The 27,002-nt window shown below is 38.8% G+C and overlaps 1 protein-coding gene across 2 annotated transcripts in view; it reads left to right on the forward strand.

Annotated features, from left to right (window-relative positions):
• The window catches only part of Lrrc3b (leucine rich repeat containing 3B), an 86,322-nt gene extending 69,412 nt beyond the window's left edge, over positions 1-16,910 (forward strand). For both annotated transcript variants that reach the window (XM_046437118.2, XM_058576565.1), the window contains exon 2: positions 15,277-16,910. In XM_046437118.2, coding sequence (XP_046293074.1) covers positions 15,437-16,216 — 780 coding nt within the window. In that variant the 5' untranslated portion in view covers positions 15,277-15,436 and the 3' untranslated portion in view covers positions 16,217-16,910. The remainder of the gene's footprint in view (positions 1-15,276) is intronic.
• The last annotated feature ends 10,092 nt before the right edge of the window (positions 16,911-27,002 follow it).

The raw sequence follows: 27,002 nt of genomic DNA on the forward strand, positions 1-27,002 counted from the left end.
TCAAGTGCAATTAGAATTCTCATTTGCAAAACTCACTGCTTTATACTCCTACGGAGCATTTTGGTAAAGTGAGGGGATATAGCCAGTAGTAGAGGTAGTCTTAGATGTTGCTCAGTTAGGTTTGAATTTAGCAAATGTCTTATTCTGTGGATGGTTACACTGTAAAAATAAAGAGATGAGGATAGGGGCTTTGGCAGGGGGCCACATCTATTTGGGAAATTACTTGAATGCAAATTATCAGAAACTTTAACAGATTGCTATCCATTGACTTCAGGATATTTACTTGGTAGAACCTTCAGATGCCTAGCCTTTTATATAACCCCTGGAAAAGCCAAACTCAGTTCTGATCCCTTTGCAAGTGTATTGGAGTCAGTAATATTTATCAAACATCTACTATGAGACAGGTATTAGCAAAACCATATCAGAAATCAATGAAATGGGTATTATTCTCACTTATACTCAAGGAAACAGACTCCCGTCGGCTGCTATCAGAACTGAGAGTTTTATTGTAGTAAAGGTAGTTTTATTTAGCTTGTTTAAGTGACTGTCCAGGGGGGCTGATCAGGAAGAAATACCATGTTTCAGATACTTTGTATATTTGATAGCCCTTAACAGATTAGGTTATCAGTCAGTGCCCACTGGCCAATCCCCTTTATTGTCTAGTTAATTATATGATAGCACTCATGGCAAAAAAATTACAACAGTAGAAAATGGTGTAAGATAAAAAATATAAATTCACCTCTATACATCCGGAACCATTTCTAGAGGTAAGATTTTTATCAGTTTTTTTCATAATTCTTCCATAACATTTTAAAGCTCTTGTGTATATATGTGTATATGTGTCTTTCTGTTTTGCATAGATGAGAATCACACATAAAAATTTTGCCTGTGATATGTCATTGACTTTTTTTTTATAATCTGGACGTGCAGATGACCTCATTCTTTTCATTGATGTAACCATATTTATTTAATCAATCTGTTTGTGGTGAGTAGATTTATTCTAGTTTTTAAATCCTTTTTCTTTTTCTTCTTCTTTTTTTTTCTCTAGCAAACAATGCCTCAAAGAAAAAGCCACCTTATCCATATATCTTTGCTTAGCTATGTTTTTCAATGAAAATACATAAAGGGATCATTTTCCCCCAGTGACTCTTCTTGGGAAAAACAGTGGACTATAGCCAAGAAAATGTTGCAGTAGCTGTAAAATAAAAAGGCTTTTTTAATATAAAGTTTTGACCAAAAAAAAAAAAAAAAAGGGACCCTGTCTTTTGATCTGCTCTTTCTAACCAGGAAGCATAAGGACTGAGACAATGAAAATGGTCCCCATCATTGTGCACCAGGGTCCACAATGGCCAAAATGAGGAGAGGGCAATTCAGCCTCCCCAAGTTGCTGCCTTCCTATGGAACAGCCCAGCTCTGCGCAGTTCACTTTTGATGCTCTTGACTCAGGTTCTATACAAACTGGGTGATGTAACCAACTCTCCATGAAGTCATTGTCCATTATGTTATCCAGTGGTTCTTTGAGTGATGGGGACCTTATATGGAATTATTTTAATTCTACCTTATTTATGGTAGCAAAAGGTAGGAGACAACCTAGATATCTAATAAAAGACTAAGGCCTAAATAGAATATTTAACCCCATTTCCTGAAGACTGTGATAATTTTGGCCCCATGTCCAGAAGTTTTGGGTTTACAATGACACGTGTCCGGCACAGATGTCTGTTTTATTCTCAGTCAGGGATCAACATATTCTTTTCAAGTGACAGCCTGTGAGCTTGGCCAGACTTTCACCTAATTCTTAAGGATGCTGTCTGTGAGACCATCCTGCATCTTATTGGGCCTGGACAGTTTCTGCTAGAATAGCTGCTCTAGCACAGTTGTCCCCAGCTGCTTTTCATTGTCACAAGTGACTTTGTTTGTAAATAAACCCCTCACATGTTAACCATTCTGTGCCACCACACTTTTTATCCCCTCCTCATTTTATCCCGCATTTCTAATAAACATTATCCATAGATAATAGTTTATCTTGCCAGGGCTCAGAGAGTCTTTCACAGACCAATGACTTCATTTTATGCCTAAGGCCAAAAAAAAAGACTATATCCACACCGTTGGTGAAGATTTACAGACATTGTCCATTAATGTTGTGTCATAGTCCTTTTCCAGGATCTTTTAAAAATTCTGACACTTGAAAATGTGTATCTCTGTTAAGAGCTAATCATCTTTTGCTGAGCGAGATAACACAAGTTTTGTCATTTGACTTTTTTGTTTTCTTCCTTTGGCTGCCAGGAAACTCAAGCTAAGTTGGGTACTTAATTACCCATAGAAAGGGGAGTCAGGAAGAAACACTCAAGTTCTATTCTGTGTTTACTGTGTAAGTTTACCACAAATGCTTTAACAAATTTCCACAACCCAATTAGCTGAAACAAAACACATCAAATCTCTTGAGAGTTCTAAGGGCAGACATCTTAAATCAGTTTCAATGGACAAAAATCCATTTGTTGGAGGTCCACATTTTCTCCAAACAGTGTAAAGGAGAATCCATTTCTAGCTATTTTCAGTTTCTAGTGGTTCCAGCATTTCTTGATTTGGACTCACATCACTCCAATCTCTACCTTAGTAGTTTTGTTGCCTTCTTTCCTTTCGTGTTATATTTCCCTCTGCCTTTCTTTTATAAGGATGCTTAAAATTACATTTATGGTCTATCTGAATAATCTAGAATCACTCAAGATGCCTAACTTAATCACATCCACCAAGTTTCCTTTTCCATAAAAAGTAACATTCATAGGTTCTGGAGACCGGATCTAAATATTTTAGGGTCCATTTTTTGGTCTAACCTCTAGCCCCCAAAGATCAATACTCATCCTCTATATGAAAACATGCAAACAACCCCAACATCTCAATGCATTATCAGTCCAGACGTCCATAATCTCATCATATAAATCAGATATGGGGAGACTCAAAAAATATGGCCATCCTGGGGCACAATTTGTCTCCATCTCTAGTGTTTGGTCCAGTGTCTTGTACATAGGAGGTGCCCACAAAATGTTAGGGGACAATCAGAATCAACTGCTCATCCTTTTGTTCATCATATGCTATAGTTTCTTTACCATTCCATTCCATGTAAATAATCTTTGAACATGGACCATCAGTTCCTCCTTGGAACAATATGAAAAAGTTAATGATAAGTGAAAAACAAAATTATTCTTTAGAAAACATAGGAGAATGGTCTATCAGACTGGGGGCAAAGTGGAGTGGTTGTCCTCTATAGGCTCCATATTGTCATAGCAGAGAGGAGACAGTGTGAGATGATGGTGATGGTGATGAGAAGGACCTTGAACATGATGGAGTAGTATGACATACGGTGGTAGTAACTCTTACTAAGAGTTATTATATGTTTCATGCATGTTATCTCAATTAATTCTGACCACACTCTTGTGATATGGGAGTTATTTTTACCTCATGTTCAGATGAGAAAACTGTAGGATAGACAGGTTACACAATTAGCAAGCAGCCACACTGTACTCTGTGTTCTCCAATTAAAGCCACGTACACCCTGCAAAAGTCGCACATAGCAATGTATAGTCCTTCTATTTTATTCCTGGAGTTCATGGAATGATATTTCAGAGAATTGTTGCTTATTGCACTTGGGGTTTCCATTTTGTGTAACTATAAAGGGATCATCCATATGCTAACTAGGATTCCTAAGGATCTCCTGCTTCACCAAAAGAGGATTTCTTCTCCTCTGGAAGTTCTTTTTATAAGACAGAGCAGCTTCCCTATCCCAAAATTTTCTTCAGAAAAAAAAAAATTAAAACTTTCAGACAAGTTGGAAAGAATGTGACAGTGAACTACATATCCATCAGTTTTTCCTGAACCAATTGTTAATTGTTTTCCACTTCTATCGCCATTTCTACATTATAGACAGAATTTGTATTTGCCGAACACTTTGAAAGTTACAATGTACCCCCCAATACTTCAGCATGTATCTCCTAAGAATAAGGATTGTGTCTATCCTTCTATATCAAGATAAGCTGAGAACTTAAACTTGATCAAATAACATTTAACACACAGTCTACATTTGAATTTCCCTAGTTCTTCCCACGTTGTCCATTTTTACCATCTTTTTAAAAATCTAGTTCATCTTTTGCATGCCTTTAGTTTGACATCTTTTTCCTTTAATCTACAAATTCTGTAGTCTGTTTTGAAGATGTCTTTTCATTTAATTTTGTCTTGTATTTTTGTTTTTCTTTGTTTCATTTTCTTTTAAGCTTTTCAAAGAGGCTATTATCTGAAAATGCCTCAAATTCTGGATTGGTCTGGCCTTTTCCTGTCGACTAGGTTCAGGTTAGATATATGTGTTTTGGTGTGAACACTACACAGGTAATATGAGAATTATTTCCTACTTGATTTGGTTTAAAAGAAATATGAGGTTCCCTAAACAAAATGATCTGACATTTTAGGCAAACAACTAAATGCTAGAATCTATGATAGAGCATCCTCTTTGGCCACTGAAAGTTTCTGAAACACCTCTCACATATATTTATGTCAGTTTATCCTTGTAGCCATGAGACCACTGAGGTAGATATTATTGATGTTTTGATTTATTACTGGTATATTGAGTTGATATGAGGGCCACCAAAGCGTAGAAGTGTAAGTAATTTGCTAAATTACTAAAGTTCATTCCTTGAGAAGTTGAGGATTAAATCCAGTTTCTAGACCTTTGTTTTGAAAGATAATCTTGTGGGGCTGGGGATGTGGCTCAAGCGGTAGCGCGCTCACCTGGCATGCATGCGGCCCAGGTTCAATCCTCAGCACCACATACAAAGATGTTGTGTCCGCCAAGAACTAAAAAATAAATATTAATAAATTCTCTCTCTCTCTCTCTCTCTCTCTCTCTCTCTCTCTCTCTCTTTAAAAAAAAAAGAAAGATAATCTTGTGCTTTCCCACCAAGCTGGTAACTATTATCACAGTATCTAGTATAAAAAGAAAAATTCAAGGTTAAGCAGGATAAATATTTTTAAAAACAATGATAACACTCACTCATCCTACACAGAAGTACAGCTGAATTCTGCCAAAATTAAGGCTTTCTATAGGCAACTTTCAAGCTATCCTGGACTATGCTGAATATTCGGGACTAAACTTACATAGATTTATTTTAAAAATTTGCAAAGCTCTTACTGTTGTAAATGTCATAGAAAAAATGCTAGGAAATAATAATAGAGAACCCAAAAGAAGCCACCATGGACAATTCCCTTTTAATCTCCCTATAAATTTGCAGTGTGTTGCATAATAATTATGGATGTTAGCCAAGACATAATGGTATCTTTACTTCTATGCTCAGTACCCAAAGAGAGATGAATGCTGGGTTTTTTAAAAAGTAAATTTTAAAAAATCTATTTGTTTGTTTTTCCAGTGAATTCATGGGTAGGAAGAACTTTGAAATCCACCCTGGAAATCTATGAGCACCAGATCATTTAGGAAGGAGACAATGTGTTCAGAAGCCTCTGTCTTTTTCCAGTATATCGGGTGTTTAAACATTTATTTTGTGAAATTGTTTTCAAAGAGGAAAAGGAGTGCCAACACTGACTGAGATCTGGAACAAATGGGTTTCGTGCCATTTTGACAACAGTTTTATATCAGAGTGGACTTTAAGAGAGTCTCGGAGGCTGGGGATGCAGCTCAGTGGTGGAGTGCTTGCCTACCATGTAGGAGACATTGGGTTCAGCACCCAGCACTGCCATAGGAAGAGGTCAAAAGAGAGCTTGTTTGGCATTTGAAACTCAGCACTTGTGTTAACAGACTCTCCATATAAAAAAGTAAGCAGTAAAAGAGGTTCAAACTGATGCATGTTGGACAGGAACTGTTCTGGGGAACATCTGGAATCTCAGCTCTGGCCCTCTGCTAGCCAGTTGTGTGACTTTGAGGAGTCTCTGTTCTATGAGTTCCTCCAGGGTACAGGATGCATGCTGTCTGGCATGTGTATCTGACAAGGCTGCTTAGAGATCATCAAATAAGAACATATGCAAGAACCTGCCTCACAAGCATCTACAGTAGTTCACAAATGTAGGGCAAATGTCTACTCTTAGAAATCTGGATTTAAATGCTCTTCAGCCTTTCTTCCTCCCTCATTTTACACCACACGTCTTTCTTTACAATGTGCAATATAAAATCCATCTTGGTCCTTGTTCCTTATTTCAGTAGAGTCAGTTGAGAAGAAGAAAAAGAAATACTACCATTTAGCTGTACAATGTTGTATGGTGCCACATGAGACCACACATGCTTTGGAGGACAAGGGCCTTCAGATCTTGCTTCTGAGCTAAGTGTGGTGATGTATGCCTGTAATACCAGCTACTCAGGAGGCTAAGGCAGGAGGATCACAAGATTAAGGCCAATCTGGGGCAATGTAATGTGATCAAAGAAAGAAAAAAAAGGAGAGGGAGGGAGAGAGGGAGGATCTTAGTTCTGTCACTTAGCAACTGTTCTTATAGACAGGTTACATAACCTCCTTAAACCTTCATTTGTTCATCTGTACAGTGAAGGGTCTTAATTTCTCCCTTTTTTAAAAAAAATAGTTTTTTAGATGTATGAACCTTTATTTTATTTATTTATTTTATGTGGTGCTGAGAATCAAACCCAGTGCCTCACACATGCTAGGCAAGTACTACCACTGAGTCACAGCCACAGCCCTTAATTAATTGCTCCCTTTTATGCTGTGAGGATTCTGCAAGGTGATCTATATGTAACAGGAATAAAATGCACTTTACTTTTTTCTTCCACTGTTTCTGTCATATCTGTTCCATTGATCGTCCTCCTCTAGTTCCTGAATGAGAAGTTCATTCAGTCCCGTAATTCTGTGTCTAGTATGTTACCTTAGACTGTCCTACTATTATTGGAATTCACAAACTCAGTTAATTTAAATCAAAGTAAAAATTAAATATGATCTTTTCAGTGGCTAGTCCAAAAGATTAACCAAAATGCTGAAATTTATATAGTATTCAACTATTCTCCACTTATTTTGTTTCAAGCTCAAAGGGAAAGGGGGAGCGATGGACTGCTTGACTTCTCCTCTCTGCCCCACCCCACCCCCAGGTCAGCATATCTTGGTGCAACTGCTCAGGGATTGGGGGGAATGGGGTGAGAGGCTGCATGGTCTCTGGGCCTGGTGCTTCTCACCTGAGACTCTCGTGGCACAGCCCCCTTGATATGGCTCCCTGATTCTGGTAGTGGCTGCATTCTTGATGGTCACTTCTCCAAATCTTAGCACATACCTTTCAGGGGTTTGTTTTTGTTTTTGTTGTTTGTTTGTTTGTTTCTGGGTTCCCTCTGCACTACCAAGAAGTTGCATGAGACAGTGAGACAAGAACCAAGATGCTGTCAACCTTGGGACGCCCTTTGCCCTTAGGGTTCATTGGTGACCCATAGGAAATTGTTTCTCATCCCTTATTGAAAACTTTGGAGGTGTAGGCTTACTCCATCAAAACCTGACTCCACCTCCAGTTACATAACAGGTTGACCTGGTTCTACTTCTAGGAAACTCTGCCCCCAAGCTCCGGGGGTCATGTAATAAACTCATTTCTTGGTGAGGTGGCAAGATAGCTACCTCTTGACTCTTTTTACATTTAAAGTAGGGAAGGAGATGTTAGACTCACAGAACTTGTGTCAGTCAAGCACCATATGATAACTTAATTCCCCACTAACATCCATTTCACTAGGAACCTAGCCAAAACTTCAGTTTCACCATCCTGTTCTAGATGAGCTCATCACTTTTTGTAACTATGGTTTTTAATTTGTTGTTTTTAGAAATACATGACAGTAGAGTGTATTTTGACATATTATACATACGTGGAATGCAACCCATTTCAATTAGGATCCCATATTTGTGGAGGATTCCATATTTAGGATTCCATATTTATGGAGTTGGATATAGTACACTGGTTGTGTATTCATATATGAACATAGGAAAGTTATAATACCTGACATATAACAAATTTCAAGTAAATTACAGCTGTATTTTTTTGATGAAATGAGAATGGATCCTAATTCATTTTGATAAATGTTTGTTAAATTCTTACCATAGGCAATGTGAAAACATAAAAGGGAGTAAGATACTGACCCTTCCCTTGGAGCCCGTAGGGTTTATTAATAAAGAAGATAAAGTGTCTTTAAGAAAGAAAATGATAAATGACATCATAAAGACAAGGATATTAAAGAAGGGAGAGTTTGTAGATTTCAGCAGCTCCCTGCATCGAACCATTCTGAATCTGCAACCAAATTCTATTTCCTTTAAATAGAAGGATGCTGTATTCCTCCTGCATCTATATATACTATCTCAGTTCATATCCTTGACTAAAGGATGGCAGCTGCTGTTATTAATGGGCCACCTAAATGACACATGGGCCACATCTTCATAATTGCATTTGGAATCAGGAAAGATGGTCCACATGGTAGGGGTCATCCACCGGGATGGTGTCTGATAAATTTCATATTTGTGGGACATGGTGCCCTCTTTATCACTTTTTTGCTCACTATGTGTGCTTATTGAGCTCAGGTTTCTGGTCTGCTCAAGGAAGCATGGAGAGAGATCTGATTGGAAAGGAGGTTGTTATGAACAACAGTGGGCCATTAGAGCTTGTAGATCAAATGAAAATCAAATGCTACTTTAACCTGATGATGGACAGTGAAAGCAGAGCAAAACTGGCCAGAGGCAGTCCAGAAAGAGGGCTTGTTCTCTTTTTAAGAACAAGATGGTGGTTTGAGTGATGAATGAGGCAGTGGGAAGGCTTTGCAAAGTAGAGGTAGAAGAGAGAATGCCAATGAAAACTTCCCAGGAAATCAGAAGGGAAGAACAGGTGGTTGAAGGTAGACTGGGGAGGTCCCTGTAGGGAGCGGAAAGTAAAATTGTGATTTTGCTTTTAGGTATGCCTTGATGGAAATGTAGAGCAAAAACTTAAGGCAGGACTCAGCGCTCAAGATGTGAATGAAGGAGAGGTAACACGATCCCAAAGAGCAGCAGTGGAAGAAATCACCTGTGCAACTCATTCACCTGAATTATTTAGACACCAACTCGATTTTCCTGATTTTTTTTTCTCCTGGGGATGGAAAGGGTCAGGATTATACAGATTAATAGGTTATGCAGCCTATACTTAGTTTATAGGAAATCTAATCATATACTTAAATCTGTGTATGATTTCTATGCTAGGTATATAGTTACTTTTGGAGATACTGTCTTGAAGATATCAGATACTCAAACTTTAGCTTTGATGAGTGAAGACCACTCAGATGAGAATGAGCAAATATTCTTTATTCAGAGTTTCTAAGCTGGGGAGTCAGCCACCATCCCTTGCATCTGGCAAAGACTGAAAGGCAGGCAGAGAACAGTGGGAGCTTTTCGGTAAAACAAAAGAAAGCTTCAGGTAAGCCCCAGTTGGAGGTTGCTCACCTGGGGAGGCTGAAGGCAAGCTAACTAAAGGAGAGCATCCTATGTCACTGGCTAGGGGTACACCTTTGGCTCTCTCTGCTTGGTCCAAAATCGGAAGCAGCAACAATATTTAGGGAGTCTGTCATTTATTGATCAAGTCTTGGCTAATTTGGGCTGGTTGCCACAGAGGCTGAGGTTGGCTTCCTGGACTGAAGGCTGCCAGTTGTGGGTCAAGCTTCTATTTTTATATGTCATCCATTTATATATTTAGTATCTTGAAACATGCTCTGCTTTTCAAAATTCATCATCTTCTCATTGCCTTTGCTACCTGGGACACCACTGTCCAGCTCTTTCATATGCTGAATCCTTACTTTCTGAGGCATTAAGTTTGGGTTAGTTTTTCAGCTGATTTCTGGTGCTTTTGTGTTATCATCTTTTAAATTTTTATTATGAAATAAAACACACCTTTATTACAAAAATTTGAGATAATATAGAAGTATAGAGTATGCATTCTTCTCCTCAATAGCGCCACAGTTCCACTACTCACTCAGAATTAACCATTATTAAATGTTTCTTTCTTTTTTTTCAGGGAGCCAGGGTTGTAAGTAGGGATTGAACAGAGAGGTGCTGAATCACTAAGCCACATCCTCTTCTTATATTTTATTTTTGAGGCAGGGTCTCACTAATTTGCTTAGGGCCTCACTAAGATGGCTGAGGCTGGCTTTGAACTTGTTATCCTCCTGCTTCAGCCTCCCAAACCACTGGGATTACAAGGACTGTACCACCAAGCCTAGACATTATTAAAAGTTTCTGATGTAATCTTTTGGAAACGATCTATACATATGTGATCATATTTCATATATCTATATTTGCTTATTCTTTTTTTAAAAAAATTATACAGGGGCTGGGGTTGTGGCTCAGTGGTGGAGTGCTTGTCTAGCACGTGTGAGGCACTGCGTTTGATCTTCAGCACCATGTAAAAATAAATAAATAGTATAAAGGTTGTGTGTCCATCTACAACTACAAAACTATTTTTTTAAATGCTATACAAATGTGCTTATATTATACATACCATTTTTTTTCAGATGCTTTTTGGGATCATATTTGGACGTCTTTACTTCAATACAAGTTAAACATTTAAGCTTCTTTGTAAATTTTAAATTTTTGGTATTTATAAATTGCTCATAAAAAGAGTACACCAAATCTATTTGCTCATCAAGTGTTTGAGAATGCTTTGTTCTTCACATGTTCATTGACTTTAAATAGTCTTCCTAATTTTAAACATAATGATAGATGCTTTAACTTAAACTTATTTTACTGTCAATGAGATCAAGGATCTTTTTATATTGTTTGTTTTATCTACATCATCAAAGTTATATATATTGTCATTTGTGTATCCTAGGGGTTTTTTGGGGGGGTCTATTAAAAAATAAAATCAGTTTATTTTTTTTTTGTCATTTGTCCCTTGACTTTGGATCACCTCACATTTTTTTTTGCCATGCAGAGGGTTTAAATTTATATAATTAAGTGTATTTTCCCCCACTGATTTGAATTCTGTGTTGTGAGTCAAAAGGCGTCTCTGTTTTGCTATTTTTTTTGCCTTTTAATCAAGTCCTCCCATTTAATAGTAGAGTTGCACAGAATGTAATTGAAAGGAATTGGTGTATCTGGTATATCTTTCTGAATTTGGTGCACTCTGTTGCCTCAGAAGGGTTAATAACACTTTTGAGTTAGAATCCCTAAGTGGTCCTGAGTATTCCTTAATAATGAGAAGAACAAAATAGAAAACAAGAAGGAGTTGTTAGTCAGCCACTGAATGAACTGTCTTCTCACCGAATGAAGAATATGCTAAATGCACCTCTTTTTCCTTCTGGAAATAATATGTGAAGCTTGCCACCCAATCCTAGTATTAACTGCTATAGCTCAGACTTCTATGTGCAGGAAAATGTGAGCAAGGCACGAGTTTGGGAATAAAATGCTCCTCTTTGGAGGCACAGACCATACCCGGGCATTAATTAGAAATGGTATGGCCTCCTGGTTGACACACTTGAAAGGAATGAGTGGGTAGGGAGGAGGTTGTCCAGTAAATTGAGAATTGCAGAGAAGGAGTTGGAAGGCAGAAAAGGCACTGTAGTTTTGCTGGTCTCTTTAGTGAGTCTTGTTCTTTTGGGGGGCAGGCAGTGACTGTGGTTACTGTTTTTTCCTTCACCCATGTAACCTCAGGGCCTTCCTTATATCTACTCACTCATTCTGAAGTTAGGAAGTCGACACCCTTCCCAGGAGCACATCTTGTTTGCTGCTTTGGGTATTTGTGTACAAACTTGATCCAAAGCAACGTGGGAGAGAGTTTGAGGTTTCCAAGCTTCTGTTTAGCATTGTTCTCTGCTAGATGCTAACCAGTCCAGAAGAATACCCACCGTTTTTGTCTGCAAGATTCATCTCTTCATGTCTTCCTTTTCCAGCAGCTACTGTTGATCTGTCTAGTAACTTAAGGCCGTGTCAAGCTGACCTCCTTGGAAACTAGTGGTCCAGCATTGTGGAGTGAGCGGAAGTTGTTCTTCCATCCCTGCTGTGAGGATGACCTTAACCCCACATTTTTAACCTTGCTATCTATCTCTTGGACATCTGCCCTTATCTAGTTGTGCTGTTAAAACAATAGAAATTTATTTATCACAGCTCTGAAACCTGAAAAGTCCAAGATCAAGGTTCCAGATTGGTGTCTGGTGAGGGTCAGGTTCCAGTTCAAAGATGTCCATCTTTTCTCTGTGGCTTCACATGGCAGAAGGAGCAAAGGAATTTCTCTAGGGACTCTCTTATAAGGATACCATTCATGAGAGCTCCACTCCCACGACCTATTCAACTCCCCAAAGTCCATCTTCCAAACACCCTTACAATGGGAATTAGATTTCAATATGGGGACACAAATGTTCAGACCATCACAACATCCAAGGACTCAGCTTGCTACATCCTTCATCTGTTGTCATTTTATCCTGGCAGAGGGTGGACACCAGGCACTTGTCCCAGCAATCTAGCCAACCTCAGAAAGTTTTATTCTTCTTTTATCAAACATTGAAGAAAATTAAATACTTAGTTTTAGTCTAACATTTTTTAATGTAAGAGACTCTCTGTATTTGCACATCTCACAAACATTTCATCCAGAGTCCAAGTGGCCCTCCAGGAGCATGAGAGATTCCATCTCAAGAAGGATTGATCCTAAGAACTCAACGTGTCGTGTCTCCTCACCATTTCTTGTCTGTGACTGTGGCCATTGGCATGATCATTCTGGAGAAACCATGACAAAGCCTATAGGAGTCTGATGAGAAAGAGCTTTACTCTTCCCTTTGTTTCTCAGGTGCCTGTACTTAATGCTTCCAAAGTCCACCACATTGGCGTTTAAAACTGGTAAACATTTGATGAGCCATTGTTTATGTTATAATAGTCACCATAATGGAGAAAAAGCACAGATAGACTTTTTAGTATTGCATTGCTTCATTTATATAACAGATATTTATTTAGCCCTTACAGTATGCCAAGCACTATGGTGTCAGGCATGTATCTGGGAATAATACAAGTGACCACAATTGACAAGCACTGAGCTCTTTCTACTTCATCAGGCACTGTGCTGAGTGCTTTATGTGGATTATCTTATGTAATTCTCTAGCCAACCTTGTAACTAATATGTTTAAAGTCTCTGTAAAAAGATAAGGAAAATAAGGTTTTGAGAGATTGACCAACCTAGCCAATAGCATCTTGCTAACAAAGATTAAAGCTGGTACACAACCCAGTATATTTCCTAATCGGAACCTGTTTACTCTTATTTTTACATGAGGCACAAACAAGTCCTTGCCTTCATAGAATTTTTAGTCTGAATTAAATAGAAAACGTTTATACAGAAAAACTCTTTTAAATAAACTCAGAGGAGGTTTCCCACCTTTGTAGAGATTTTAGGCAGGTTCACGCTCCATTAATGAAAGTTGCTTGGTTGACACAGCCTTCTTTTTTTTTTTCCTCCTATCAAATTCACTCTCTCTCTTGTGTCTGTCTCTGGTCTTCCTTCTAGCATCTCTGCCTTGTCCTTCTGCTCCTCTTTCTTCTCTGAGTGCCCTGCCTTCCATATCTGTTTATTTTGCCTCTCTCCCAACTAGATAATTACTAGAGTCCCCAAATGTCATGCAATGCAGTTTGGGAGGAAAATATGGAAGGGAGGGACACTTCACTGCAAATGACAGGAGCTGTTGATGGATGGCTTAGCCAGCCTAGGGGTCCTTCTTTCGCACTTTCTGGCATTTAAGTGATACAGGATTCCAAAAGCACATCCACTCCATTTGGCTGCTGTTAATCTCATTTTTCCATGATTAACAACCCAGTTCATTATGTTTTCAGCTCACATTAATCATCTCTTCTGCAAGTTTGGTAACATTTGGAGTCATTTCCCTCTGTATTTATCCATCTGGGATCTTTATAAAGGATAAGTTTGCAGAAAGTCATTTGTTGCTTATGCAGAAAGACTTTTGATGCTCACTGCTGTAAGAGGAGTGAATGCTTTTTCCTTATTTCTCAGATCCTGGAAGAGAAACTTTTGAAAGCATGCATGGATTTTTCTCTACCATGCAGAGGGTCTCCTCAACACAGCCCCATGGGATTCTCAACTTGGAGCAAGATCCACAGAGTGTAGAATTAAGCTACAACATAATTGCATCAGAAATCACAAACACAAAAAAAGCAATGCTTGCTGGATCCTGAGTATTGTCATAGAGCAGATGGGATTGGAAGAGAGCTGTGGGGGTAGTGGAAAGAGTAGTGAGATTAATGAGTCAGAACAAAACTTTGGCTGCAGTTCTATCTCTACACCTACAAGCTGTTTGACCTTGGGCAAGTCATATTATTTCCATCCACTAGTCTTGGTGAACTGGTCCCAAAGCTATGTCTGTCCTCTCTTTATCAGAGGGTAGCTTTGAAGGTTAACTTTGTATACTTATCTCTGCTTGTTGCTTTAATTAAACTTGAGAATATTGCTTTTATTAATTTTGTAATTTCTATGGCTCTTTCTAGTGCTAATATGGAAAGAAAAGGTAGCCTACTGGACAAGTTTTAGAGGCTAGTATTTCTTAATTCTCTTCTTTACTAAAAAGTTTTGTAGGTATGTGTCATATTTGAAGATCCCTTGGGGAGGGGATATGTTGTTTAGAAGACAGAAAGAGAATCGTTTGGAAATTCAGTTAGAAGCATCCTCTCAGGTATAATATAATCTCAGGAGGTCACAAGGGAAGTAACTCTTCTAAAAGTTCCTGTTTGGCTACCCCCAACAATATTTTGTTGTGAGGGTTAGAAGGCATTTATTCGTTTCTTAATTCAAGAATTAATTTCTTTAGAGACAATATTCCAAATTGGGCATCTATTCAAAAGCCATGACACCTATTCCTGACTCTGGCCATTAACTGTGAAATATTGGTATTATTTCTCATGGCTGCCCAGATTAAGGGCTAAATTGCATTAATGCATCTGTTACTATAGGAAGGTTGAAAGTCATAATTCAATTTCACTGCTGTAGAACTTAGAAGGGGTCCAGGAGAGAAGTAAAGATCAGAGAAATGGGGACTGTTTGCTCTAATTCTGCCCAGCTGAACACAAGGAAACAGAATTTGAAAATGTTGTCATTTATTGACGGTCTTCTCCCCAACTCGTGGGATTTGAGCAGGAGATTCCCATTACACAGATAATTCCCAGTGGCCTTAGTGGAAATTATCTGCATAACTAACCTTCCTGCCCATGTAGAATGCCAGACGCCTGAGAGCACTTTTAATTGCAGTGTTCCTCCCTTTGCAAAAGGGCTAATTGCATCTGCTTCCCTTTCCTTTAGGTTCCCAGGCAAGGGCAGGAATAATGAAGAGATGCACATGTTAGCTGCAGCCTTTTGAGCCACACAAGGAGGAAATCAACGGTGTGGACAGAGCTGGAACCATTGCCACAGTTGTTGGAGTCAATGAGGAATGGACTTGTGATTATGCTGACATTCCAGCATGAATCTGGTAGACCTGTGGTTAACCCGTTCTCTCTCCATGTGTCTCCTTCTACAGAGTTTTGTTCTTATGATACTGTGCTTCCATTCTGCCAGTATGTGTCCCAAGGGCTGTCTTTGTTCTTCCTCCGGGGGCTTAAATGTCACCTGTAGCAATGCAAATCTCAAGGAAATACCTAGAGATCTTCCTCCCGAAACAGTTTTACTGTATCTGGACTCCAATCAGATCACATCTATCCCCAATGAGATTTTTAAAGACCTGCATCAACTGAGAGTTCTCAACCTGTCCAAAAACGGCATCGAGTTTATTGATGAGCACGCCTTCAAAGGAGTAGCTGAAACCTTGCAGACTCTGGACTTGTCCGACAACCGGATTCAAAGCGTGCATAAAAATGCCTTCAATAACCTGAAGGCCAGGGCCAGAATCGCCAACAACCCCTGGCACTGTGACTGTACTTTGCAGCAGGTTCTGAGGAGCATGGCGTCCAATCATGAGACTGCCCACAATGTGATCTGCAAGACCTCCGTGTTGGACGAACACGCCGGAAGACCATTCCTCAATGCTGCCAATGATGCTGACCTTTGTAACCTCCCTAAAAAAACTACCGATTATGCCATGCTGGTCACCATGTTTGGCTGGTTCACCATGGTGATCTCGTATGTGGTATATTACGTGAGGCAAAATCAAGAGGATGCCCGGAGACACCTCGAATACTTGAAATCCCTGCCAAGCAGGCAAAAGAAAGCAGACGAACCTGATGATATTAGCACTGTGGTATAATGTCCAAACTGACTGGCATTGAGAAAGAAAGTAGTTGGAGATTGCAGTAGAATAAGTGGTTTAATTCTCCCATCCATTGTAAACATCTAAAACTTTGTATTTCAGTTTCTTTGAATTATGCCACTGTTGAACTTTTAACAAACACTATGACATAACAAATAATTTTAGTTTAGGTAATGGATTCCCTTAATTGTACCCCTGGTGGTATATTCCTGAGTAAGCTACTATCTGAACATTAGTTAGACCCATCTCACTATTTAATAACGAAATTTATTTTTTTAATTTAAAACCAAATAAAAGCTTAACTTTGAACCATGGAAAACAGAGTGACTTTTTGGTCCAAAATAAACAAACAAACAAAAGTCCAGTATAGTCATTCTACTTGTTTTGAAGAAAAACAGACCACCCTGTAATCCTAAAGAACCATCACAAGGAAGGATGTCTTATTAAGCCCTACTGTGCACTAGGGAGACATAGTTGAATTATTGACCAACCTGAGTATCAGATTTTGAGATACTGAGTTTTAGCAAACCCAGGTGGTTATCCAAGTATGGCATTCTGCAGGTATCTTTTGGCATTTGCCCTTCAAAATAGGTATGTAAATACCTGCTGTGCATTTACTTGGTACTAGACACAATGAACAAGAAAAAGATATGGCACATATTCTGTCCTCGAGATTACCTTCTGATGGACAGGAATGTGTAAGAAATATAGAAATAACAATTCTAGAGAGGAAATTCTTAATAATCCTATAGCTTCAATGGCATGAGGCATTTTGATACTATGATCGTCTCTAAACACTCATTACAAGAAAAGAAAGTGGCTGTTGCCTTATTTATGTAAGAGAACCAGCAAGTGAAAGAGACTCAATGATTTTTCAGGTAGACAGTATTTGAACTTGAATTTGAAGCAGATCTTTCTGTCTCCAAATATTAGGTTTTCTCATTGTGTTCCTACTGAGTTTGTTTATAGAAGTGTAGTTTATATAGTAAAAAAGAAAATCACCCACATTAGCTCTACAGTTCTGTGAAATTTGAAAAACAAATATATATACCTGTGCATCTGTCACACACCTAGATATTGGGTCCCTATCATGGGTCTGAGGTGGGAGAAAGCACATTTGGTTCTTGGAATCATGAATTATGGGTTTCTTTTTGGTTTTAGGATGGCATTACTGATAATCCTTGAGTCTTGGGTGGGATCTCATGAGGTTTCAATGTAAGCAAAAAAAGACATCTGCAGAAGGAGCAAAGGGACAAAGGCACAGGGAGGTATTTAGGATGAAGGAGCCTCTGTAGAGAAGTGAGAGACAAAGCTGAAATCATATGGCAGTTATTTTGAGTCCAGTCTAAGGAATAATAGTAATTTGCTTTCAAATATCTATGGAACACTTACTGTGCACCAAGTACTTTTTGGATTGTCTTAATCCTCACAATTCATATATGAAATGGTCTTTTGTGGGTCAGAAATCAAAGACACAGAAGTTAAGATAATGATTCAGGATTCTAGAGCTCAGAGGTAAGCAGATGTTGAAATTTGGTCAATCAGCTCTAGAATCTATGGACCTCTGAACCACTGTACTATATTAACTTATAGTCATAGACTTTACTACATAACTTTGCTAGTTCCTCAGACTCTTGGGTTTGCTCATTCCTACTTGGTGGTTTCCTTTGAAAATAGCAGCACGAATTATGCTTTATAAGGTTTGCGTAGGAAAGAAGGATCCTCTGCCATTTTGAGACATGTAGCTTTCTCCAACTCATATAAAGTTATCTCTGAGCTCCAAAAATCACATTTCTACCCCGAGGAAGCCCTAGCGTTCTGATCTGTAGCAATACTCTATTTAAAGGCTTACTAGAGGGGTAAGACAATTAAAGACCTTTAGGGAGACACTCAGAGCAAGGTGACTCAGAGCAACATTAGGTTCAAGACACACACTCCAGGGCCGTTGTTTTCACACCCAGATTAAGCATACTAAAAAGTGTTAGGTCTAATATAAAAGGTTGAGATGGGAAAGTCGGAATATGGGTCCTAGAACTCCTGCATCCCAGTGAGAAGAAAGCAGAATTATTTGCTTCTGTTAAGTGGATTTGAGAGCCTACCATTAAGAGTTTTGCTGAAGATTTAACGCCCCCTGCAGGCCAACTCTATAATAGATCTCTATAAGTACTACCACAGAAAGATGACTGAATAGAAATCACATTTCCTCCCCAAAAGAACAGGAAAACCAACCAAGCCTTTCCTCAGACAGTTATTTACAATTTAAATAAATTAGTTGTGTGTATTTGAGTATATGAGTGTATTCATTTTAGAATAGCTTTCACAAATTAGATAATCCATTCCAAGTTGCTCCTTCAAAATAATACTGTACCTTACTAAAAAAAAAAAAAAAGCTTATTTTCCTAATGGCCAATTGCATTAGTCAAGCGAAAATACTTGTAAATGAAAAATCTCTGAGGCATGTTGTAAGTATAGTCATCTCTTTGCTCAGATTCCGGAAAGCTAAATACTCACATATTTTATTTATCCACATGGAAAGGGCTGAGAGGTGTGTCATAGGTTAACAATTCCTCTTCCTGAATACAGGCAGATTATCAGTTAACCGTGCCCTTGGTGCTTTACAAAAACAAATGATAAGTTAGGTTGCTATAATTGCACATAAACCATTAAAAAGGCTTACTAGAGGGATAAGACAATTGAAGGCTTACTAGAGGGGTAAGACAAATAAAAAACAAATAAAATAAAGATTGTTGGGCCTCTCTGTGACCAGAACTCAATGGAAATGATCTTTCTGTCAATTTGAAGGGATGTTCTACCCCACTAGGCCAGAGGTAAGTGGAAAGGACTTATTGAGACTTACATATGTACAGAAAAACACCCAAACTGCAGGCTCCAGCCTTGAACCCAGCTTGCTTCTTGATTTTCCAAAATCTTACAGATGTTCATATTTATGGTGAGCTATTTTAGAAGTGGAAGGTTTTTTCAATTAACCATCATCTCATTATCTGAGGCACATACCACAGTGCCTCCAAAATATAAATAACAGTGTCTTCCTCAAATTTCTCCACAGGCATTATTCTCTTAACCTCAAAGTTTAAAATTCAAAAATACCTGGGAATTTTAGTCTAATCTTTGAGAATGCTCTTATCTCTGAAGCAAGGAAAAATCATAAAACATGCTAACTCAACTGGAACATTATTAAGAAAGTGATAAAAAAAAAAGTTATGTAATGGAAGATTTAACTTTCAAGAACACTTTGGCAAATTCTTATGCGCTAATGTACAAAACATGCCAGGTTTGCGTTTGTTCTTTTTTATGTCCTCCCCTTGATTTTACACTAATTCTTGTTCTGACATCAGCAAGAATAAGGCAGTCTGGGATGTGGGTAAGTTTTCCTTATTGGATCAAAATTTTCAGTTCATATAGTAAGGTCTCTCATCTCTTTGGCAATTGGGAAATGGAAAATTCTGCTTAATGAAATGTTCAGGTTCCTGAAGATAAGGGAACTTTCAGAGTCTCAGGGCTAGAAGATGCCTAGGTATGACCTCATCCACTTATTTTACAGCTGTTGAAATCAACCTTGCAGTCTTGGTGATTATCGCCTATTTCTCCACGTTACCCATACAATGTCCCTTAAAGGACAAGTTGCCTCTCCTAAAAATTGTTTCCCCATCATCAAAGAAACAGAATAACGTAATAATATACATCATGGAAATGTCACAGGCCATCAGCCAGTTTCTCTGAGGACTGGAAAGGCAAGGAAGTCTCCTAAATTGCCAAGGAATGATAAGGGAGATCTGTTTGCTTTACAAATGTCTCCCTCACCCCACACCCAGAAAAAAATAACTCATCCAGTGCTATGTATAACCTGGCTTCCCAGAAACAAGATGGGGAAACTGATGCTGGATCAACTTCCAAGACAGGGATCCATATTTGTTTCCTTGAGCAACAACATAAACCATGAGTGGGTGAGCACAGCCCTACTGGTATAAGGAGAGGAACTGCCCGTGAGCTCTTGTCAGCCTGGCTTCCTTAAGTAGTATTACTGATTCATCCATTCAGCTGGGTTTGCCCTGGAGAAAGCAAACCAGTTGCAAGTGCGATGACCACACATTTGTGGCAAGTTGCGGCTTTCCCTCATTCTTTCCCAAATCCACATAAATCAATCAGAATTCAGGAAAAAGGATGGCTTGAATTCCTTGTCCCATGTTTGCCCACACTAGTAATATGGATGGTCTAGAATACACCCAATGGACCTCAGAGTGGCTAGGGCAGTCTTTGAGATCCATGACTTTTACCTTCCAATATGTGTTTGAGACCACAAGATGGACACACAGTCCCATGGTTTCATGAGTGGTGACAGTTAAAAGGAAAGTCATCCATTTTTGTAGCTGGACTTCTTCAACATTAAAAGAATCAGAGGCTGGTGTGAATCACTTAAGAAATATACACACACACAAACACACACACACACGTGTGTGTATGTGTGTGTGTTTGTGTGTGTGGTCACTTATTTATTGGGGTAATATGGGTAACAGAGTTCTGAAAGCATCAGAAAAAAAGTTAGTGGGAACACTGAAAACAAAGTGTACCCTAAGCCAGTAATTTGGTTTAGGGATGGCCCGAGTTTTAGATTTCCAAGGAAATTAGTAGTTGTATTTTTCAGGCTGTACCCAAGCTCAGTGAAAATATTTCCACTTGTCAGTTAAGAGCAGTTCAACTGATCAACTTCATGAGCTGTTTCTTCTGAGGCTGACAGATGTCCTTCATGTTGCTCAGTACTTTAAAAAAAAAAAGAATCAATGCATTCATTTTATTTCTCTGTAGGTATCCAGGCATGTAAATGACAGAATTCTCTGAATTTGACCTTAGAAGCAGGGCCTGAAGTCAGTACCTTGTGGGTCTCTCTGAAGCTGGGAACAAAATCTCATTGTTTTTCTTTCTTTCTTTTCTTTTCTTTTTTTCTGTTGTATTTTTCTTTCAGAGAAGATATGGCAAAATGGAAGGCCATCTGAAATCAGGCCGATGTTCTCAGGATTAACAAGCTCTCCACTGAGCTAATAGCATTAATTGTTGAATAGATCTTTAAAATGGCCCACAGGAGATAAGATGGGGTTGACTTACACAAATCCAGCTTCCTTGCGATGGTCTACCTCTCCTGTGAAGGAAAATATCTGAAAGATGTGGATCTTTTCCCTGAGTCTTTCATCCTCACAGACAACCTTGCCAATTACCAGGGCCCTCTGAGGAGCCAGCTTCAGTGACAAGACAAGAATATGAAATGAGGAACAAAGAAAATCTTGGGAATGTGCTACCCGAAGGAAAGGAGTGAGAACAAACAAGATTGACTTAAACAGACATGGCCATCACTTACCACAGCCAAGATCTTCTGCCTTCCCCTATGAACTGCATGATCTCTATGTATAAGTCACAAAGAATTTATATCAACTAATCCCACCTTTTACTTTGTACACTGCAAGTCCCTCCCTTCCCTGATTCTCACCTTCCTTACGAAGTAGAGATGACCATTTTTCCCATTTTACAGATGAAACTAAAGCCCAGCCCAAGGCCATATAGCTAGTGTGCAGTAGTAGAGCCAAATCTAAGCCATCCACAATGGCCCTTTGCTCCACCCATGTCTGATTTCCTACTTGTGCATTACTCTTTAATTTTATGAAGTCTCATCTGAAGACCATGATAATAAGTTGGAGAGGATAAGGAAAGAGATGTCTGTTAATCTCTTACAAAAGGAAAGCAAGGTGCTGAGGAGCAAAGCAAGCCTAAGCTCCCTCAGTTGGTTAGCAGGACCTGGTGTTTGGGTGCTGCGGAGATCTGTCCTTTTTACATCCATCCCCCTATGCCCAGCTCTGAATCCCACTGTATCAAAAACAAACCAGCTCTTGGGTGGGAAGATGTGTTTATATCTCTCAACCATAAAAATGAGCTCCAGAGTTGCTCTGGGGATGGTAGTGAGGGTGGCATCCGTGCACTGCTTTGTGGCAGTCACATTGGTCCTCACTCCTACCATTTCCATGTGCACCGGCCAAATTCCAATTGGTGTGCATTTGACCACATGCCTATGCCCCAATATGTCCAGCCTTCACAGCATATTTTGCCACTTACACAGGAAATTGGGGATACCAGGGCATTGCCATCCTCCAAGGGCAAGCTTAACTGATGACAACTGAGAACTTGGCATATAAGCACCCTCTGTCCTGGTAACAGGCTCAGTGAGGCACGTTTATGCTGTCTTTTTCTTTGTCTCCACTCTCTACTCCTTCACCTTTCAAATAAACTCTTTGCACCCAAATCCTTATCTCAGTGTTTACTGGAGGAACCCAAACGAAGGTACCTGAATATCTTATCCCACATCATTGCTTTCCAAATCTACCTAATGATCAGATACATTGAGATCAGATGTAATATAGATATGTATGGCTTACCTACAACTACTACACTAGAATCTGGAGAGTGGACTCAGCCTGTTTTAGTCAGCTTTTTCACTGTTGTGACCTAAAGACCTTACAAGAACAACTGTAGAGGAGGAAAAGTTTATTTGGGGCTCACAGTTTTGAAGGTTTCAGTGCATGGATGGCTGATTCCATTGCTCTGAGCCTAAGTTAAGGTAGAACATGGCAGAGGGCTATAATGGGGGTGGAGAGCAGCTCAGAACATAGCAACAAGGAAGCAGAGAGAGACTAAACTCAGATCACCAGGGACAAAACATGTACCCAAAGGCATGCCCCCAGCAAGCCACCTCCTCCATTCATACTCTTTCTGCTTACAATCATCATCTAGTTGATCCATTCAAATGGATTAATGCACCGATTAGGTTAAGGCTCTCATAACCCAAACGTTTCACCTCTAAACTTTCTTGAATTGTCTCTCCAGATTCTATTAGGTATTCCCCAAAAGCTCCCATATGAGCTTTTGGGGAATACCTAATATATGAACCAAAACACTGTGCTTGAAAAATTCTGCTGCCTTATTTAAAAAAAAAATGAATTCTGTCCTCTCATGGAGAATGTCTTGTGAATTAAAAGATTCCCCTTTCTGCCTCATATAATGGGAAATTCAGAAAAAGAAAAATATGTGCTTCAAATTGAGTAACTGTACGTAATCTTATAGGCCATGAAACTCCAGTCTGTTTTCTTCTGATTTTCACCATTACATGTAAGTCATCAGTTTTTTGGATTGTTTTTAAGTTATTGTTTTCATTTTTCTATTCTAAATATTTCTCAACCTGTTACATAATCAAATAGGGAAAATACAGTTTATTTGCCAACTTTTAAATTTTCCCCAAACTTATACATTGTTCTCGGACTCATTTCATATTTTATATTATACAAGTTCCGAATGCTTATCCTTTGTTTGCTCAGACAATGCTTTTGTGTTCCAAAAATGCCTGATATGCTATGAGACTATGCCAGAATCACAGAGATTCAAGATCAAGCACGTATTCAAGTCCCTTAGTTCCACAGCCATTGTGCCTAATCCCACTTCCATGATTTTTGCTGATGTTTTCTCCCACACACCTTGCAAGGAAAGAAGCAGAGTAAGTAAGAGCATTCTTTTCCAAATAAGAAACTGAGACCCAGAGAGGTGAAGTGACTCACTATAAGTGTCCCCAGGTCATGAGTGAGACAGCTGGGACTTGCAAGAATCTGGCTAGACACCAAAGCTCATGCTCTGTCCACTTCTCATTTATGAAGCATGGAATCCTTCAGGGAGAACTTAGGAAATGGCAAGAAGAAGGGTGACATTCTGAGGGATGAGTAAATCCCATATTCATCTCTTTATCCAGAGTTGGCAGATTGTGTTGACATGGTTTCTGATATTATAAGACAACAGGCATTATTTTAGTTGCTTTGCCATTTTATTATCTCAATTGACTCTTTATAACTCATGCCATATGTTATGGACTGAATATGACCCTCAAGAGTTACAGATTGAAGGCCTAACCCCAATGTCTCAGAAGGCAGTTATATTTGAAGACAGGACCTTTAAAGAGATAATTAAGTTAAAATGAGGCTCTTAAGCTGGGCCCGAATCCAATCTGATCCATGTCCTTATAAGAAGAGATTAGAACATTCAGAGAGACACCAGGATCGACATGCACAGCGGAGAGATCATATAGGGACACAGTACCATCTGCAAGGAGAGATACCTCAGAAGAAACCAAACCTACCCAACACCTTAATCTTATGGGCTTCTAGGCTCCTGAGCTGTGAGAAAATGAATTTCTGTTTCAAATACACAGTGTGTGATATTTTGCTATTGCAGGCCCAGCAAGTCAATATTCAAGATCTCTGGGGAGTATTTTGGAAGATTTGCTTGGGAGACAATCAGGGAAAATTTCAGAAAGTATAATTCATCATTTAATACCACCACACTTTAGGTACTCTGTCTGGATCTTTCTGTGGTGCCCTAAGTTTTCAACTTTGCTTGTGAGATGGACCTAACTGCATCTTCTGGAAATGATTCATGCTGGGAAATAAGTAGAGTAACTGAGAAATGAGGACATTTGTGTAGACAGATGACAGTATAAGAGACAAAATGAATAAGTGACCACATTACGATGGCTTCATTTCCAGATAACTATTTTAAAGGGGACAGTGGCCATAGGTAATAAAACATCTTAACTGGAAGAATTATACAATTATCTGCATTTCCCATATTTGATTTACTTGCATCCAAATTCTTTCTTCAACCTCTGTCCCAGATTCATTAGGAATTTTCCTCTGATCTAAACATCCCAATAATCCCATTAAAATAGTTATCTTTGAGAAAAAAAAACTGGGGCTTTAAAATGAAAAGAAGCTTTTTATCAATTTCCTTGCAGCAATTTTCACAGTAGATTGGTTCAGTTTACAACTCCAATGATCACCTCTCTGATTAGGGGCTTTAAAAACTCTGTCCAGGATTGTAAATAGGGCTCTTGTCTCTCACCTCTCAAAGAGCAACAAAAACACTGTAATTAGGATTGGCTTGCCATTTGGTCAGTGATGCACACAGTTGGCTCTGCTCAGCTAGCAGCAGCTAGGGTTCTGCTAGTAAAGGACTCCAAAGATTTCTGTAGACAGGAGCTTGGAAGCCAGAGACAATGGAAAGCCTTGGAGAACACAGTCATTTTGCCATAGGTTCAGCTATGTTGGGACCCACAAGTACAGAGAAGCCCAGCACCGGGTGTTTTAGTGTCCTTTGTGGTGTGATTAAACAAGGCCACAGGACTTGTTTTTCTTTGGTTGCAAAATGAAAATTACTGCAATGTTTAAAACTCAGAGGGTACAGAATCCTCCAGAAAGTGAAAGCAATCTGAAGGAACACAAAGGATAAATTGCAAATTACTCCAAAGCTCAACACCCAGAAAGAACTGCTCTTACTATTTTTAACTTTCTTTTAACTTTCTTCCAGATCTTTCTGTCTGTATTTGTAAAATTTCATATAAAAATGATGCGCTATACATACTTTATATTTTTAAATTTTTTCTTTTAAATTTTTCACTTATTTTTAACTGATACATAAAACTTGTACCTAATGCGTCATGTGATATTTCTATGCATTGTGTAACTGTTTAAATCATGGTAAACAGACCTCTTCAAACATTGATCATTTCTTTATAGTGAAAATATTCAAAATAATTTATTTCAACTTTCTGAAATATGAAGAACATTACTATTTTCTATAGTCACCCTGCTGTGCAAGCACCCCCATCTGACTATAACTTAGTACCCATGAATCAACCTCTCCCCATGTCTACCTCCTCTATACACTCCCCAGCCTCTGGTAACCACTCTACTCCCAAATTCTATGATATCAACCTCTTTGTACAATTTTACATATGTGTGACATCATGTGATACTTGTCTTTCTGTGCCTGGCTCAATATGACAATTTATGGTTCAATCCATGTTGTTATAAATGGCAGGATTTTTTTCTTTTTTATGGCTGAATAGTATTCCATCGTGTTATATGTGCTCTATTTTCTTTATCCATTAATCAGTTGATAAGATAGATGCTCAGTTTGTTTCCATTTCTAGGTTATTGTGAATAGTCTCAATACAGTTGGGGACTGGTAACCTGGTCTTTCCTGATCAAATCTGTCCAATTTCTAGAATGAGCTCTTGTCTTAGGAAGGAATTTTTAGAAACAACACCTTTCCCTACCCTTCATGATCCTGTGAAGAATTCCAAGCTGGGATGGAAGTGTGGTCAGTTTTCCATTTCTGAACTCTAACCGGAAACAGTATTCAGAGTGGATTACCCGGTGGGATAAAGCTTGGAGGTGAGGAGCTCAGCTTTTGGATGCACTAATCCCACATGAAAATAGGTAGTGACCTAGACTAGAGTATGACAGTGGAGACCGAAAGCAGGTAAAAATTGAGAGGTGCAACCAGTCATGTGTTAAATGTTATCAATCCTCCTCCTCCTCACCATTTCGTAGCTGTTATGGTTGCTGGGCTCTGGTCCTTAAGTTTAATGATTATGAGGTTGATGATGAAAATACAAGGTATCAACGAGGCTTCAGAAACCCAGCTTAATTATTCTAGTCAAGCAACATGGTTTCACTGTCAAGTTCAACCCGATCCGGCCAAAAATAGGTTTGATATAAATTGCATCATAGATCAAATGGTGTTAAATCTCTTTTTGTGGTTGTCAGAAAAGGATGGAGTTAATTTTATTTGAAGACCTCTTTTAATGAAGGCCTTAATTATAACTGCCTGTCACCTTGAAGAAAAATGACTAAGCTCATGTTAAATGTAGTTCATTAAATTTTTTGTCTAATCC

The sequence above is a fragment of the Marmota monax genome, unplaced genomic scaffold (genome assembly GCF_021218885.2).
Source record: "Marmota monax isolate L192 unplaced genomic scaffold, Marmota_monax_Labrador192_F-V1.1 WCK01_AAM20220418_F8-fsc00021, whole genome shotgun sequence".
Taxonomy (NCBI): domain Eukaryota; kingdom Metazoa; phylum Chordata; class Mammalia; order Rodentia; family Sciuridae; genus Marmota; species Marmota monax.